Source organism: Artemia sp. Qi Xiang Cuo, chromosome 1, assembly GCF_049724085.1.
Source record: "Artemia sp. Qi Xiang Cuo chromosome 1, ASM4972408v1, whole genome shotgun sequence".
Taxonomy (NCBI): domain Eukaryota; kingdom Metazoa; phylum Arthropoda; class Branchiopoda; order Anostraca; family Artemiidae; genus Artemia; species Artemia sp. Qi Xiang Cuo.
This window is the reverse complement of record NC_142794.1, coordinates 54,228,609-54,241,822: the sequence shown is the minus strand read 5'-3', so window position 1 is coordinate 54,241,822 and position 13,214 is coordinate 54,228,609. Positions and strand designations below refer to the sequence as shown.

General features: G+C 36.1%; 1 protein-coding gene across 1 annotated transcript in view; it reads left to right on the top strand.

Moving 5' to 3' along the window:
* Positions 1-9,274: 9,274 nt before the first annotated feature.
* The window catches only part of LOC148956484 (U3 small nucleolar RNA-associated protein 14 homolog A), a 50,840-nt gene continuing 46,900 nt past the window's right edge, over positions 9,275-13,214 (top strand). Inside the window, exon 1 of the mRNA XM_089108319.1 lies at positions 9,275-9,476. Within this exon, the coding sequence (XP_088964445.1) occupies positions 9,340-9,476 (137 nt within the window). The 5' untranslated portion in view covers positions 9,275-9,339. The remainder of the gene's footprint in view (positions 9,477-13,214) is intronic.

Genomic DNA, 13,214 nt, shown 5'->3' with positions numbered 1-13,214 from the left:
AAACAAGATTATCAAAACCCTTGAATATACTAATAATATAGGGTGAAATGTTGTTATTGTAGCTAGTTTAAAAGGAAAATGCTCCATCAAGGCTACCAAGACCCTTGAAAATACTAATAATATAGGGTAAAATGTTGCTATTGTAGCTAGTTTAGAAGGAGAATGCTCCATCAAGGCTACCAAACCCTTGAAAATACCAATATTGTAGGGTAAAATATTGCTGTTGTAGCTAGTTTAGAAGGAAAATGCTCCATCAAGGCTACCAACAAACCCTTGAAAATACTAATGATATAGGGTAAAATGTTGCTATTGTAGTTTATAAGGGAGGATGATATTTAATGTCCATGGTAAAAGCCTGGACGAAATTTAATGTCCTTGGTAAAAGTCTGGACGAGATTTAATGTCCTTGGTAAAAGTTTGGACGAGATTTAATGCCCTTGGTAAAAGCCTGGACGAGATTTAGTGTCTTTGGTAAAAGCCTGGACGAGATTTAATGTCCTTGTTAAAAGTCTGAACGAAATTTAATGTCCTTGGTAAAAGCCTGGACGAGATTTAATGTCCTTGGTAAAAGTCTGGACGAGATTTAATGTTCTTGGTAAAACCCTGGACGAGATTTAATTTCTTTGGTAAAAGCCTGGACGAGATTTAATGTCCTTGGTAAAAGCCTGGAAAAGATTTAATGTCATTGGTGAAAGTCTGGACGATATTTAACGTCCTTGGTTAAAGCATGGACGAGATTTAATGTCCTTGGTAAAAGCCTGGGCGATATTTAATGTCCTTGGTAAAAGCCTGGACGAGATTTAATGTCCCTGGTAAAAGCCTGGACGAGATTTAATTTCCTTGGTAAAAGCCTGGACTAGTTTTTAATGTCCTTGATAAAAGCCTGGACGAGATTTAATGTCCTTCGTAAAAGCCTGGACGAGATTTAATGTCCTTGGTAAAAGGGTAGGAAGGAGAATGCTCCATCAACGCTACCAAAGTTTCAGAAACTTAAAATAATTATTCTCAAGACATACCTCCAAATTGTTTACATTTCTTAAATGCAATTCATCAGGATTTCAAGGGGCCGATACCTCAAATTATATCTCGTATAGGGCCGGGTATGATTCGGAAAACAGCCAGAAGTTTAAAAAAATAGAGAATAATTATATTTATTTAAAGTATTAAACTTCTTCCCTATTTTAGCTGAAAAACTTTTTCTATTTTTAATTTCTGTGTCTCATGCGCACCACTTAGGAACAATAAACTATTCAACGTTTTATGTACGTTCGCAAACTTATCTAGCTAGTAGACATTTAATTTAACATATCAGTCAAAAATGTCTATGAAAATAGATGTTTTAGTTTTGTCTTAATTTTTATACTGACGGTAATTTACTTTAATATAGATTTTATCTTAAAAGGGGAACTAGAACTTCAGATTTCCACTTGATTGAGCCCTTTCTAAAGCTAATACGACCACTCATTCCATAATAACCTTAGATGTTAACAGTAAGCAACTTACATAACTTACAGCCCTTGCCCTAAGGACTGGGGGGATCAAACTTGAAAAGCATAGCTATCGGATCTTCGGACTATTTTAAACAAAATGGTTATCTTAATATTTCATCGAATGCATTCGGTGAAAAAGAGTGCGAGTGAGGGGGGAGGGCTTATTGTCCTCTGATCACTTCGTCTCATAAAAAGGGGAGTAGAATTTTCGATTTTCATTTGAATGAGCATCATCCGAAGTTTATATAGCCATCCCTTCCATAAAATTCTTATATGTTAACAACGAGCAGCTTGGATGATTTACAGCCCTTGCTCCAAGGGTTTAGAAAGGACTATCAAGTTTCTTTTCAGTTCTCATTCAGAAGTCAATGAGTGAACTTATTTGACTGCATTTAAGCTAGCGTAGTAAAGATTCAGACGTACAAACCGACGAAGACAAACATTGGGAGAAGAGAAATACCACCCAAATACAATGGCAAAAAGAGTGAGAGAGACAAAAACACATACATGCATATACATTTAGACATACAAATCAACAAAGAGAGGCACAGGGACATGCAGATACCCACCTACAAACAGAGGCAAAGAAAGTGAGAGTATAAATTCAGATGTGTAAACCGACGAGACAGACACTGAGAGAAGCAAACACCCACCCAGATTCACAAGCAAAGAGAGTGAGAGTATGGATTCAAACGTAAAAACTGACAGACAGACACTGAGGGAAGCAAACACCCACCCAGATACAAGAAACAGAGTGAGAGAGTCAAAAACACATACAAACATAAGGAATCAGAAATAAAAACCTAAAAACAGAGACCTGGGAACAAACAAATATACATCCAGACGTATAGGCACTGAGAATGAGCCAGATAAACACACATAAAAACGCATAGACTCAGACCTACGCACCAAAAATCACAAGTATTGGGATAAGCAAACACCCGCCTAGACACATAAGCAAAGAAAGTGAGAGAAACGCATACAAATATATAGATTAAGCCATACAAACACCCGCCCAAACACACAGGCAAAGAGAGTGAGAGTATAGATTCAGATATACAAACCGACAAAAACAGGGACTAGGAGAAACAAACAGCCACCCAGATACATACAGATTAAGAGATAAAGAACGACAAAAAGTGGCAGTGACATAAGCAAACACTCGCCCAGACCCGCCCAGACACAGAGGCAAAGAGAGTGAGAGTAAAGATTCAGACAGATGCCTGTCTTTGTCGGTTTGTATGTCTGAATCTATTTATATTTGGGTGGGTGTTAGCTTCATCTTGCCCCTGTCTTTGTCGGTTTGTACGTCTAAATATATACTCCAACTCTCTTCTCCTGTGTCTCTGGATTGGTGTTTGCTTGTCTCAGTGTTTTTTTTTGTTGAATTGTATGATGTAATTTATATAGTTTTATTTGTTTTTGTCTCTCTGATACTCTGTACCTAGGTGTCTTAATAGGTGTTTGCCTATCTCAGGACCTGTGTTTTTTAGTTTGTGTGTTAGAATATGTATATTCATATGTGTTTTTGACTCTCTCCAATCCTTTGAGTGTTTGTCTGGGCAGATTTTTGGTTATCTCAATATTTGTGATTGACTGTTTGTGATTCTAAAATAATGCATTTACATTTGTTTTTATATGTCTCATTCTCTTTGCCTATGTGTCTGGGTGGATTTTTGCTTCTCCCAGTGCCTGTCTTTTTCGGTTTTTATGTCTGAATCTATGTATTTGTAGGCGTTTTTGACTCTCTCATTAAACTTGCTTGTGAATCTGGTTGGGTGTTTGCTTTTTCATTGTTTGTTCTTCCCGATTTATAAGTTTGAATTTATACTCCCGCTTTCTTTACCTGTGTGTGTCGTCTGATATTTTTGTGTTCCCGTGCCTGTCTTTTTCGGTTTGTATGTCTTAATCTGGGAGTTTATATGTGTGTTTTTGTCTCTCTCACTCTCTTTGCATATGTGTCTGGGCAATTGTTTGCTTCTCCCAGTGCCTGTCTTTGTCGGTTTGTATGTCTGAATCAATATAGTTGTATTTGCTTTTGTGTCTCTCGCTCTCTTTGCGTATGTTTCTGGGTGGGTGTTTGCTTATCTCAGTGCCTGTCTTTGTCGGTTTATATTTCTGAATCTATGTATTTGTATGTGTTTTCGTCTCTCTCACTTCCTTTGCTTGTGTGTCTTGGCAGGTGTTTGCTTATCTCAGTGCCTGTCTTTGTTGGTTTGTATGTCAAAATCCATATATTTGCATGTGTTTTTATCTCTCTCACTCTCTTTGCCTATGTGTCTGGGCAGATGTTTGCTTCTCCCAGTGCCTGTCTTTGTCGGTTTATATGTCTAAATCTATGTATTTTAATGCGTTTTCGACTCTCTCACTCTCTTTGCTTGTGAATCTGGGTATGCGTTTGCTTCTCCCAGTGTCTTTCTTTGTCGGTTTGCATGTCAGAATCTATATATTTGCATGTGTTTTTATCTATCTCTCTCTCTTAGCTTATGAGTCTGGGTGGATGTTTGCGTGTCCCAGTGCCTGTTTTTGTCTGTTTGTATGTCTGAATCTATATATATCTGCGTGGGTGTTTGCTTCTCCTAGTCCCTGTCTTTATCGGTTTGTACGTCTGAATCTATACTCTCACTCTTTTTGACTGTCTTTCTGGACGAGTGTTTGATTGTCCTAATGCATGTTTTTGTTGGTTTGTATGATGTAACTTATATAGTTATATTTGTTTTCATCTCTTTGATACTCTGGAACAGTGTGTCTTATCGGGTGTTTGCCTATCTCAGGACCTGTGTTTTTTAGTTAGTGTTTCAAAATATGTATATTCTTATGTGTTTTTGACTCGCTCCCTTCCTTTGCTTATGTGTCTGGGTGGGTGTTTGCTTATCTCAATGCCTGTCTTTGTTGGTCTCTATGTCTGAATCTATATATTTGCATGTGTTTTTATCGCTCTCACTCTCTTTGCCTATGTGTCAGGGCGGATGTTTGCTTCTCCCAATGCCTGTCTTTGTCGGTTTGTATGTTTGAATCTACGTATTTGTATGTGTTTCTCACTCTCTTTGGCAGTGTGTGCGGGCATGTGTTTGCTTATCCCATTGCCTGTCTTTCTCGGTTTGTATGTGTGAATCTATGTATTTGTACGTGTCTCTCACTCTTTCTGCTTGCGTGTCTGGGCGGGTGTTTGCTTATTCCAGTACATGTCTCTCTCGGTTTGTGTGTCTGAATTTATGTATTTGTGTGTGTTTCATACTCTCTTTGTCTGTTTGTGTCTGGGCAGGTGTTTGCCATTCCCAGTGTTTGTCCTTGTTGTTTTGTATGTCTAAAGTGTCTCTCTTTCTCGGTTTGCTTGTGTGTGCTTGTGTGTCTCGGTTACTGTTTTTGCTTGTGTGTCTGGGCGGGTGTTTGCTTATTCCGGTGCATGTCTTTCTCGGTTTTGTGTGTCTGAATCTACGTATTTGTATGTTTTTCTTACTCTCTTTGCCAGTGTGTGCGGGCATGTGTTTGCTTATCCCAGTGCCTGTCTTTCTCGGTTTGTATTTCTGACTCTATGAATCTGTATGTGTCTCTCACTCTTTTTGCTTGTGTGTTTGGGGGGGGTTAGCTTATTCTAGTGCATATCTTTCTCGGTTTGTATGTCTGAATCTATGTATTTGTATGTGTTTCTCACTCTCTCCTTCTTTGTGTGTCTGTGCAGGTGTTTGCATATCCCAGTGCCTGTCTTTCTCGGTTTTTATGTCTGAAAATATGTATTTGTATGTGTCTCTCACTCTTTTTGCTTGTGTGTTTGGGCAGGCGTTTGCTTGTCCCACTGCCTGTCTTTCTCGGTTTGTATCTCTGAATCTATGTATTTGTATGTGTTTCACACTCTCTTTGTCTGTTTGTCTGGGTTGGTGTTTGCAAGTCCCAGTTTTTGTCTTTGTTGTTTTGTATGTCTGAAGTGTCTGTCTTTCTCGGTTTGTATGTGTGAATCTATGTATTTGTATGTTTCTCTAACTCTTTTTGTTTGTGTTTCTGGGCGGGTGTTTGCTTATTCCAGTGCATGTCTTTCTCAGTTTGTATGTCTGAATCTATGTATTTGTATGTGTTGTTTGTGTGTCTGGAGAGTGTTTCACACTCTCCTTGTCTGTTTTCCTGGTTTGTTGTTCGCAAGTCCCAGTGTTTGTCTTTGTTGGTTTGTATGTCTGAAGTGTCTGTCTTTGTCGGTTTCTATTTGTGAATCTATATATTTGTGTGTGTCTTTCACTCTTTTTGCTTGTGTGTCTGGGCGGGTGTTTGCTTATTCCAGTGCATGTCTTTCTCGGTCTATATGTCTGAATCTATGTATTTGTATGTGTCTCTCACTATTTTTGCTTTTGAGTTTGGGCGTGTGTTTGCTTGTCCCACTGCCTGTCTTTCTCGGTTTTTATGTCTGAATCTATGTATTTGTATGTGTCTCCCAATCTTTTTGTCTGTTTGTCAGGGTTGGTGTTTTCAAGTCCCAGTGTTTGTCTTTTTTGGTTTGTATATCTGAAGTGCCTGTCTTTCTCGGTTTGTATGTTTGAATCTATGTTTTTTTATGTGTCTCTCACTCTTTTTGATTGTGTGTCTGGGTGGGTGTTTGCATATGCCACTGTCTGTTGGTTTGTATGTCTAAAGTGCCTGTCTTTCTCTGTTTGTATGTCTGAATCTATTTATTTGTTTTTATATCTCTCACTCTCTTTGCCTATGTGTCTGGGCGGATGTTTGCTTGTCCCAGTGCCTGTCTTTCTCGGTTTGTATGTCTGAATCCATGTATTTGTATGTTTCTCGCACTCTTTTTGCTTGTGTGTCTGAGTGGGTGTTTGCTTATCTCAGGGCCTGTCTATGTCGGTTTGTATGTCAGAATCTATGTATTTATATGTGTTTTTGTCTCTCTCACTTCCTTTGCTTATGTGTCTGGGCGGGTGTTTGCTTATGTCAATGCCTGTCTTTGATGGTTTATATATCTGAAGTGCCTGTGTTTCTCGGTTTGTATGTCTGAATCTATGTATTTGTATGAGCCTCTCACTCTTTTTGCATGTGCGTCTGGGCAGGTGTTTGCAATTCCCAGTGTTTATCTTTGATGGTTTGTATATCAGAAGTGCCTGTCTTTCTCGGTTTGTATGTTTGAATCTATTTGTTTTGTATTTGTCTTTCACTCTTTTTGATTTTGTGTCTGGGCGGGTGTTTGCATATCCCACTGTCTGTCTTTCTCGGTTTGTATGTCTTAATCTATTTATTTGTATTTGTTTCTCACTCTCTTTGCCTATGTGTATCTGGGCAGGTGTTTGCATATCTCATTGCCTTTCTTTCTCGGTTTGTAAGTCTGAATCTATGTATTTGTATGTATTTCACACTCTCTTTGTCTGTTTGTCTGGGTTGGTACTTGCAAGTCCCAGTGTTTGTATTTTTTGGTTTATATGTCTGAAGTGTCTGTCTTTCTCGGTTTGTATATTTGAATATATGTATTTGTATGTGTCTCTCACTCTCTTTGCTTGTTTGTATGGATGGGTGTTTGCTTATTCCAGTGCATGTCCTTCTCGGTTTGTTTGAAAAAAGCTCAACATGCTGCCTCAGACCTCTGATTCGTATTCTCTAAAATATACATTTCCTCGCTAAATATTTCTCAATAATCAATGATTATATCTCAATGACCAAACTTCCTTAACAGCTCTCCGAAACTATAACTAGTGGAGGAAAATAGTACCCTCATTTTTATTATTATCAAACAGTTTCAATCACAGAAACGAGAATATTAAAAAAAAAGTCTCAAAAGCGCTAGACAAAGGGAAAAAACACTCTGATTTGGAATCTTGGATACAGTTTATCCCTAGCTTACATATCATAATAATAAGGACGCGATCTAACAAAATAATTCAGTAACTAGCAGAAGTGGATAAGGTGAAGAGAGATTTTTTTTATGCATTTGCGGAGACTAAAATTCGGACGAAATTAAATGGAGAATTTATGTTGTAAAGCTGCCTAAGAAGCTTAAACATCTTATTAGGGATTTGTATCTACTTTTACAAATATGTTCAGCATTTGCGGGCTCTACTTCCAAAACTCATGAGCTTGTTTTTTTGTTACTTAACAAACCATTTGATTTTCTCAATTTGATGTTCAAGTCTATGGTAGTCTTTTAATTATTGTTGAATTGCCAATTTTATATTAGAAGAATTCTTCATTTTTTTTTTTTTTTACTTTTCTTCTTATAAAGGAATCCTGGATCTACCACTGTAGCTAAAGATGCTCTGACAAAATAGAAACAGCGGCGCCTCATCGCAGTGGGGAAGTGTAACATAATGGAATTGTCAGATCTTTTATTTTCCTAAAACAACAATAACCACGTGTAATGGTTGCATTTACTTGTAGAAGAACATAGTCTAAAAACTAAAGCTAATTAATTGGTGATGAATGAAGACATAATGAGAAGGTAATTTCATCCTGGCTAAGACCGCTGTGTAATTTTAATTGTAGACGCATTTCTGTTTTCAGTGCCTAAACAAGTATTACTTTGTAAAGTATGGATAATAAATTTTTTGTTGTAAACTGAAATTTTTCTCGTAACTATCGAGGTTGTCTGCCCATATTCTCTAGAATGGTCTTATCTCCCCTAGATCGGAGATGATTAGAAATTATATAAAAAATAAGATTTCAACTGAGAGTAAGGTGCGATATTGAAACTTAAAATGAGCAGAAACTATTCCGTATAAACAAAAAAGATCATGGCAGTGTTGTTTCTACATTAAATTCAAATTAAAAACGGGCAAAGATTAATTTTAAAAAAACAACTTTTTTCCGGGGGAAGTAAAGAGCGAAGTTGAAACTTAAAACGAACAACAATTATGACATCACAGCCTATCTAATATAAATCAATAAAACGAGTACAAATAAATGAATTAATTATATTTACTTATGTTTTTAGAACTAAAAAAAAATAGCGCTGTACTGAAAAACACAAAAGTAAAGCACAAAAACAAGAACATTGATTTAGGAGTCAAAAGTGACGTAGCCTGTCAACAATAATCTGGTCTATAAAGCTTTTCATAGTCTTACACCAGCTGCGACATTGGTAACCTTCAGTATACAGTTAAAATTATCTTAAATACACCAGCATAAACATATTTATTATTTTAATAGCTGCAAAGTCATTGCACAGCACAGAGAAATAATGGATTGATCTTTTAGGTAAAATCTTGGTTTAATCAGTCATAACGTCAATAGTGATTAATATACAATTTTAAATTGTAAGAAATACGCTTTAGTATTACTCGAAATGAAGATCAAATAAGCCATAATATGAACTCTGCAAATCCAGTTATTTCTCTCTATACAACAGAGAATTACAGATTAAGATACAAATTCTCAAGCTAGTCTATTGTCCTAATACTATCTAGATGGCTTTTCTTCGAACTTGTCTACAAACTAGTCGTGAGATGTCCTTTTCAGAACAAAACGAGAGCCGGTCACCGGACTTGAGCCATTGTGCATAAGTGATATCAAATTAAACGACAAAAAATAAAGCAACAATCCTAAAATGCTTTATTTTTATACTGTAAGAAGCCTTAATCGATTTGCTGTTATTCTACCGCAACTCCTATAGTATTTTGTATTTTGAGCAAAGCGCTAGTTATATAGTCCTAGAAGCACAGGGAAACAATTAGTTCGTTTATGTGTGCTAGTTTTAGTGATATATATTAGATAGGCCGCGAAGTAATAATTTTTGTTCGTTTTAAGCTCCAACTTCGCTCTTTACTTCCCTCGGACAAACTCTGCTGTCTTTTTTTAATTAATTACTACTCAGCAGCCTTGCATTGCAAATGCTCCCTAGAGGAAGAAATTATTTGGCAGAAATCTTCATGCAATGGACATGAGAATGGAAAGTGAAGAGTTTGTTGAAGACAATTTTGAAGAAGAAAGTGGAAATGAAGATGATGATGACAGACATTCTAAACTACTGTCAGCTATTACAAGCATTGGTAAAGAGAAAAGCAAATCAAAGTAAGTTATAGAGTCTATAATCAAGCTGCTATGAAGCCTAGGGTAAAAAACCAGTATCCAATTAAGCAAAATTATGTAATGCTCAAACCCTCACATCTTTTTACCACAGAGGAATTGAGAAGGATTGGGTATATTAATGAATAGCTAAAAGTCTAAGCTATGCATCAATATGGTTATTATTCAAATTATTTAAGATCAACCAGTTGAAACTATGGTAAAATTCTAGGTAAAATTCTACTTTAGTTACTTTTACCTATCTTGGAAAGGGGTGAGGTTAGGAAAATGAAACTCTCAAGGATGGGTCTACAGGCTAAAATATGTCCTGGAAAGGTATTTTGAAGTACTTATCTCCTCTCCTTCTCCCTCTAGAAGATCCTGAAATTTGCCTACATGACAGGTCTATAGGCCTACCTATTGAAATTTTGACAAAACAACATTTTACCTTAATTTTCAGTTATAAGATTCTTTTTCTCTGGCTTTAGTTCTGAAAATGCAATTTCTGTTATTTGAGTAGCCTAGTATTTTAAGCCATATCAATGTTAATTTTCAAAATTTAGGAAATGTATTTGCATATCTTTAAAACTCTATAAATCAGGATTGAGCGAAGTTGTGAGGCTGAAAACAATTTTGTTGGACTGCATTTTAAGCAGAGGATCTATTTTATAAGGTTTCACTTTTATAACACACATATTTTAAAGGTCATCAAAGGTCGGGATCCTCTAAAGGGAGAATAAGTGGATGTAGGTATTTCAAAATACCTCCCTAGGGCATACTTTAGCCTGTAGACCCACCACTGAAATTTTCATTTTCCTAACCTAACTCCTTTCCAAGATAGCCAAAAGTAGCTAAAGCAGAATTTTACCGAAACTAATAGTTTATTGACTTACCTGCAGGGATCTCTTTTTGGAAATACCAATTATCCTATTTTGATGTATAGCCTATATCCTTTTAGTGTTTCAGTTTTATTTATGTATTAGGCTAACAGAAAGCAGATTTTCTTCTGATTCTGGCAATGTAACTTTTATTGCTTGATATTTATTCTATAAATCACAAATATTCAGATATAATTTTCTTTTCAATTGCTTTTGAAAACAGACCACATTTTCAATTTATCCTGACAAATCATTGGTGAAAATTTGACCAAGAAGGCGGGGTTCTTGTTACTGCCCTCACATTGCTTCATGTTGTAGTAAAAAGGGGTGGTCCAAAAACCCATTGCTAATTTTCTGGAATGCCAAAGAAAAGTGGTCTTTCCCAAAAAGAGGTCTTTTACCCTACATAGACTGAGGCTTGTCAGTCAAACTTGTTATTCATTAAAAACAAATTGATCAGTCAGATTCAAGGTAAAATTCTACTGTAGCTACTTTTGGCTATCTTGGAAAGGGGTAAGGTTATGAAAATGAAACTTTCAGGGATGGTTCTACAGGCTAAAGTATGTCCTGGGAAGGTATTTTGAAGGGACATCCACCATATGGCTAATATGGGAGTGAAGTTCATTTGTGATGCAAATGGATGTTATATTTAGACTGAGGATGCAATTCTAGGTATATATTTGCACATTAGGGGGGGGGGGGTAGGGCCTATATATTCTGTGAATATATAGGTTCTAAGAAATTTATGAATTTCTTTAAAAAAAACTGGAAAAACGAGGAAAGAAGTGAAGAGGGTCCTGACCTTTGATGACCTTTAAAGGTCTGTGTGTAATAATAGGCCTAGTGAAACCTTGAAAAATAGGTCTTTTGATTAAATGAAGTACAACAAAATTTGTTTCAGCACCACAACTTTGCTCAATCCCAATTTATAAGGTTTTAAACATATGCAAATATATTTCCTAAATTTTGAAGAAAAAAAACATTGACATGGCTTAAGATTCTACTCAAATAACTGAATTGGATTTTCAGAACTAAGGCCAGAGAAAAAGAAACATAACTGAAAATTAAGGTAAATTGTTGTTTTGTCAAAATTTGTTAGCCTATATAGTTAGCCTAAATTTCAGGACCCTCTAGAGGTAGGAGTGAAGGCAGGTACTTTCAAAATACCTTCCCAGGACATCACCTTAATCCACTTGAGAGCTTTAAGGTCCTCCAGACCTGTAGTGCTCTTGAGTTGACAACTCCCAATTGAACCTCCACTGCCTCTTCTTGCACTCCTTGTCAAGGTGGCATTTGAAAGACTGGATGGAGAGAGGGCTGACAGTTGAGTCCTTCAATTGATTTCAATGGTTTATGACTCTTCTTGAGAAGTACATTTGATGGGTTCTCAATCAGGAGCTTAACTTTGGCAGCTTCTTGGAGTGTCCTCTTGTGTAATGATGGCTGGTGCTTTGATACCCCATTCATAAAATTATACTCTAGCTACTTTTGAATATCTTGGAAAGGGCTTAGGTTACAAAAAATGAAACTTTCAGGGATTGGTCTACAGAAAGTATGTCTCAGGAAGGTATTTTGAAGTATTTACCTCCACCCCTTCTCTCTCTAGAGTGTCCTGAAATTTGCCTACATGACAGATCTATACCTATTGAAATTTTGACAAAATAACATTTTACTTTAATTTTCAGCTGCCAGGTTCTTTTTCCCTGGCTTTAGTTCTGAATATGTAATTCCTGGTACCATACTTGAGTAGAATTTTAAGCCATATCAAATTTTTTTTCAAAATTTAGGAAATATATTTGCATATCTTTAAAACCTTATAAATTGAGATTGACCAATATTGTGAAGCTGAAAACAATTTTTTTGTACTTCATTTAAGTAGAAGATCTGTTTTGCAAGGTTTCATTTTTATAACACATGGATTTATAAAGGTCATCAAAGGTCAGGACCCTCTAGAGGGAGAAGGAGTGGAGATAAATATTTCAAAATGCCTTCCTGAGAAATACTTTAGCCTGTAGACCCATCCTTGAAAGTTTCATTTTCCTAACCTAACCTCTTTCCAAGATAGCCTAAAGGCATCAAGTGGTATGTTTACTTTATTTGTAAATCAATAATATGAACTGCTAAAAATTTGCTGCATAATGTTTGTAGACATTAATCTAATAATGATTCAGAGGTAATAAGCTTGAGATTGCTTGTATAGGACATAAACCCTTGCTGATAAAAGATCATTGCCAAGTATAAAATAGGCTACCATGTAGTGACTAAGATAGAGGCACAATGCCTCAATTTAGCTAAAGGTCCCAGGGACTTTTTGCTTTCTGGTTCCAAGCCAGTTTTTGCAGGCTTGAAAAGATATATTAGTCATTAGCCTTGGTAACACCAGAGTAGAGGGCTCTTTTGAAGGAAACAATATAGAACATAAACAATAGTACTAAATAATTTCCAATATTAAGCTATTTCTAACTTTTACAATTGTATTTGTGACAATTCATTCTCCCCTCTCCCTCTTGGTCCCAGACATAGCCTAAGTTACATACAAGATTAAGAGTCTTACTTTATTATATGAAGCAAGTCTCAGGTAATTAGGTTACATAAATGTTCTTTGTTTGGTTTTCATCCATGTTTGTGAATCATTTTTTGATAATTCAATTTCAATTGGCTTTATACAGAACAGAGCTATCAGATATGAAAAAAGATTTTTTATCAATAAATTTGCAATACCGTAGAATAGTGTTACTTTGGTTGCGTGGAGTAACACTGGTCCAAAATTTCAAAAAAGATTTATGAGTCCACATTTTTGCCTAGGCTTACAATAACTTTTTTTTCACTCATTTGATTGTTGTAACAAATCTCTGACCCAACTGAC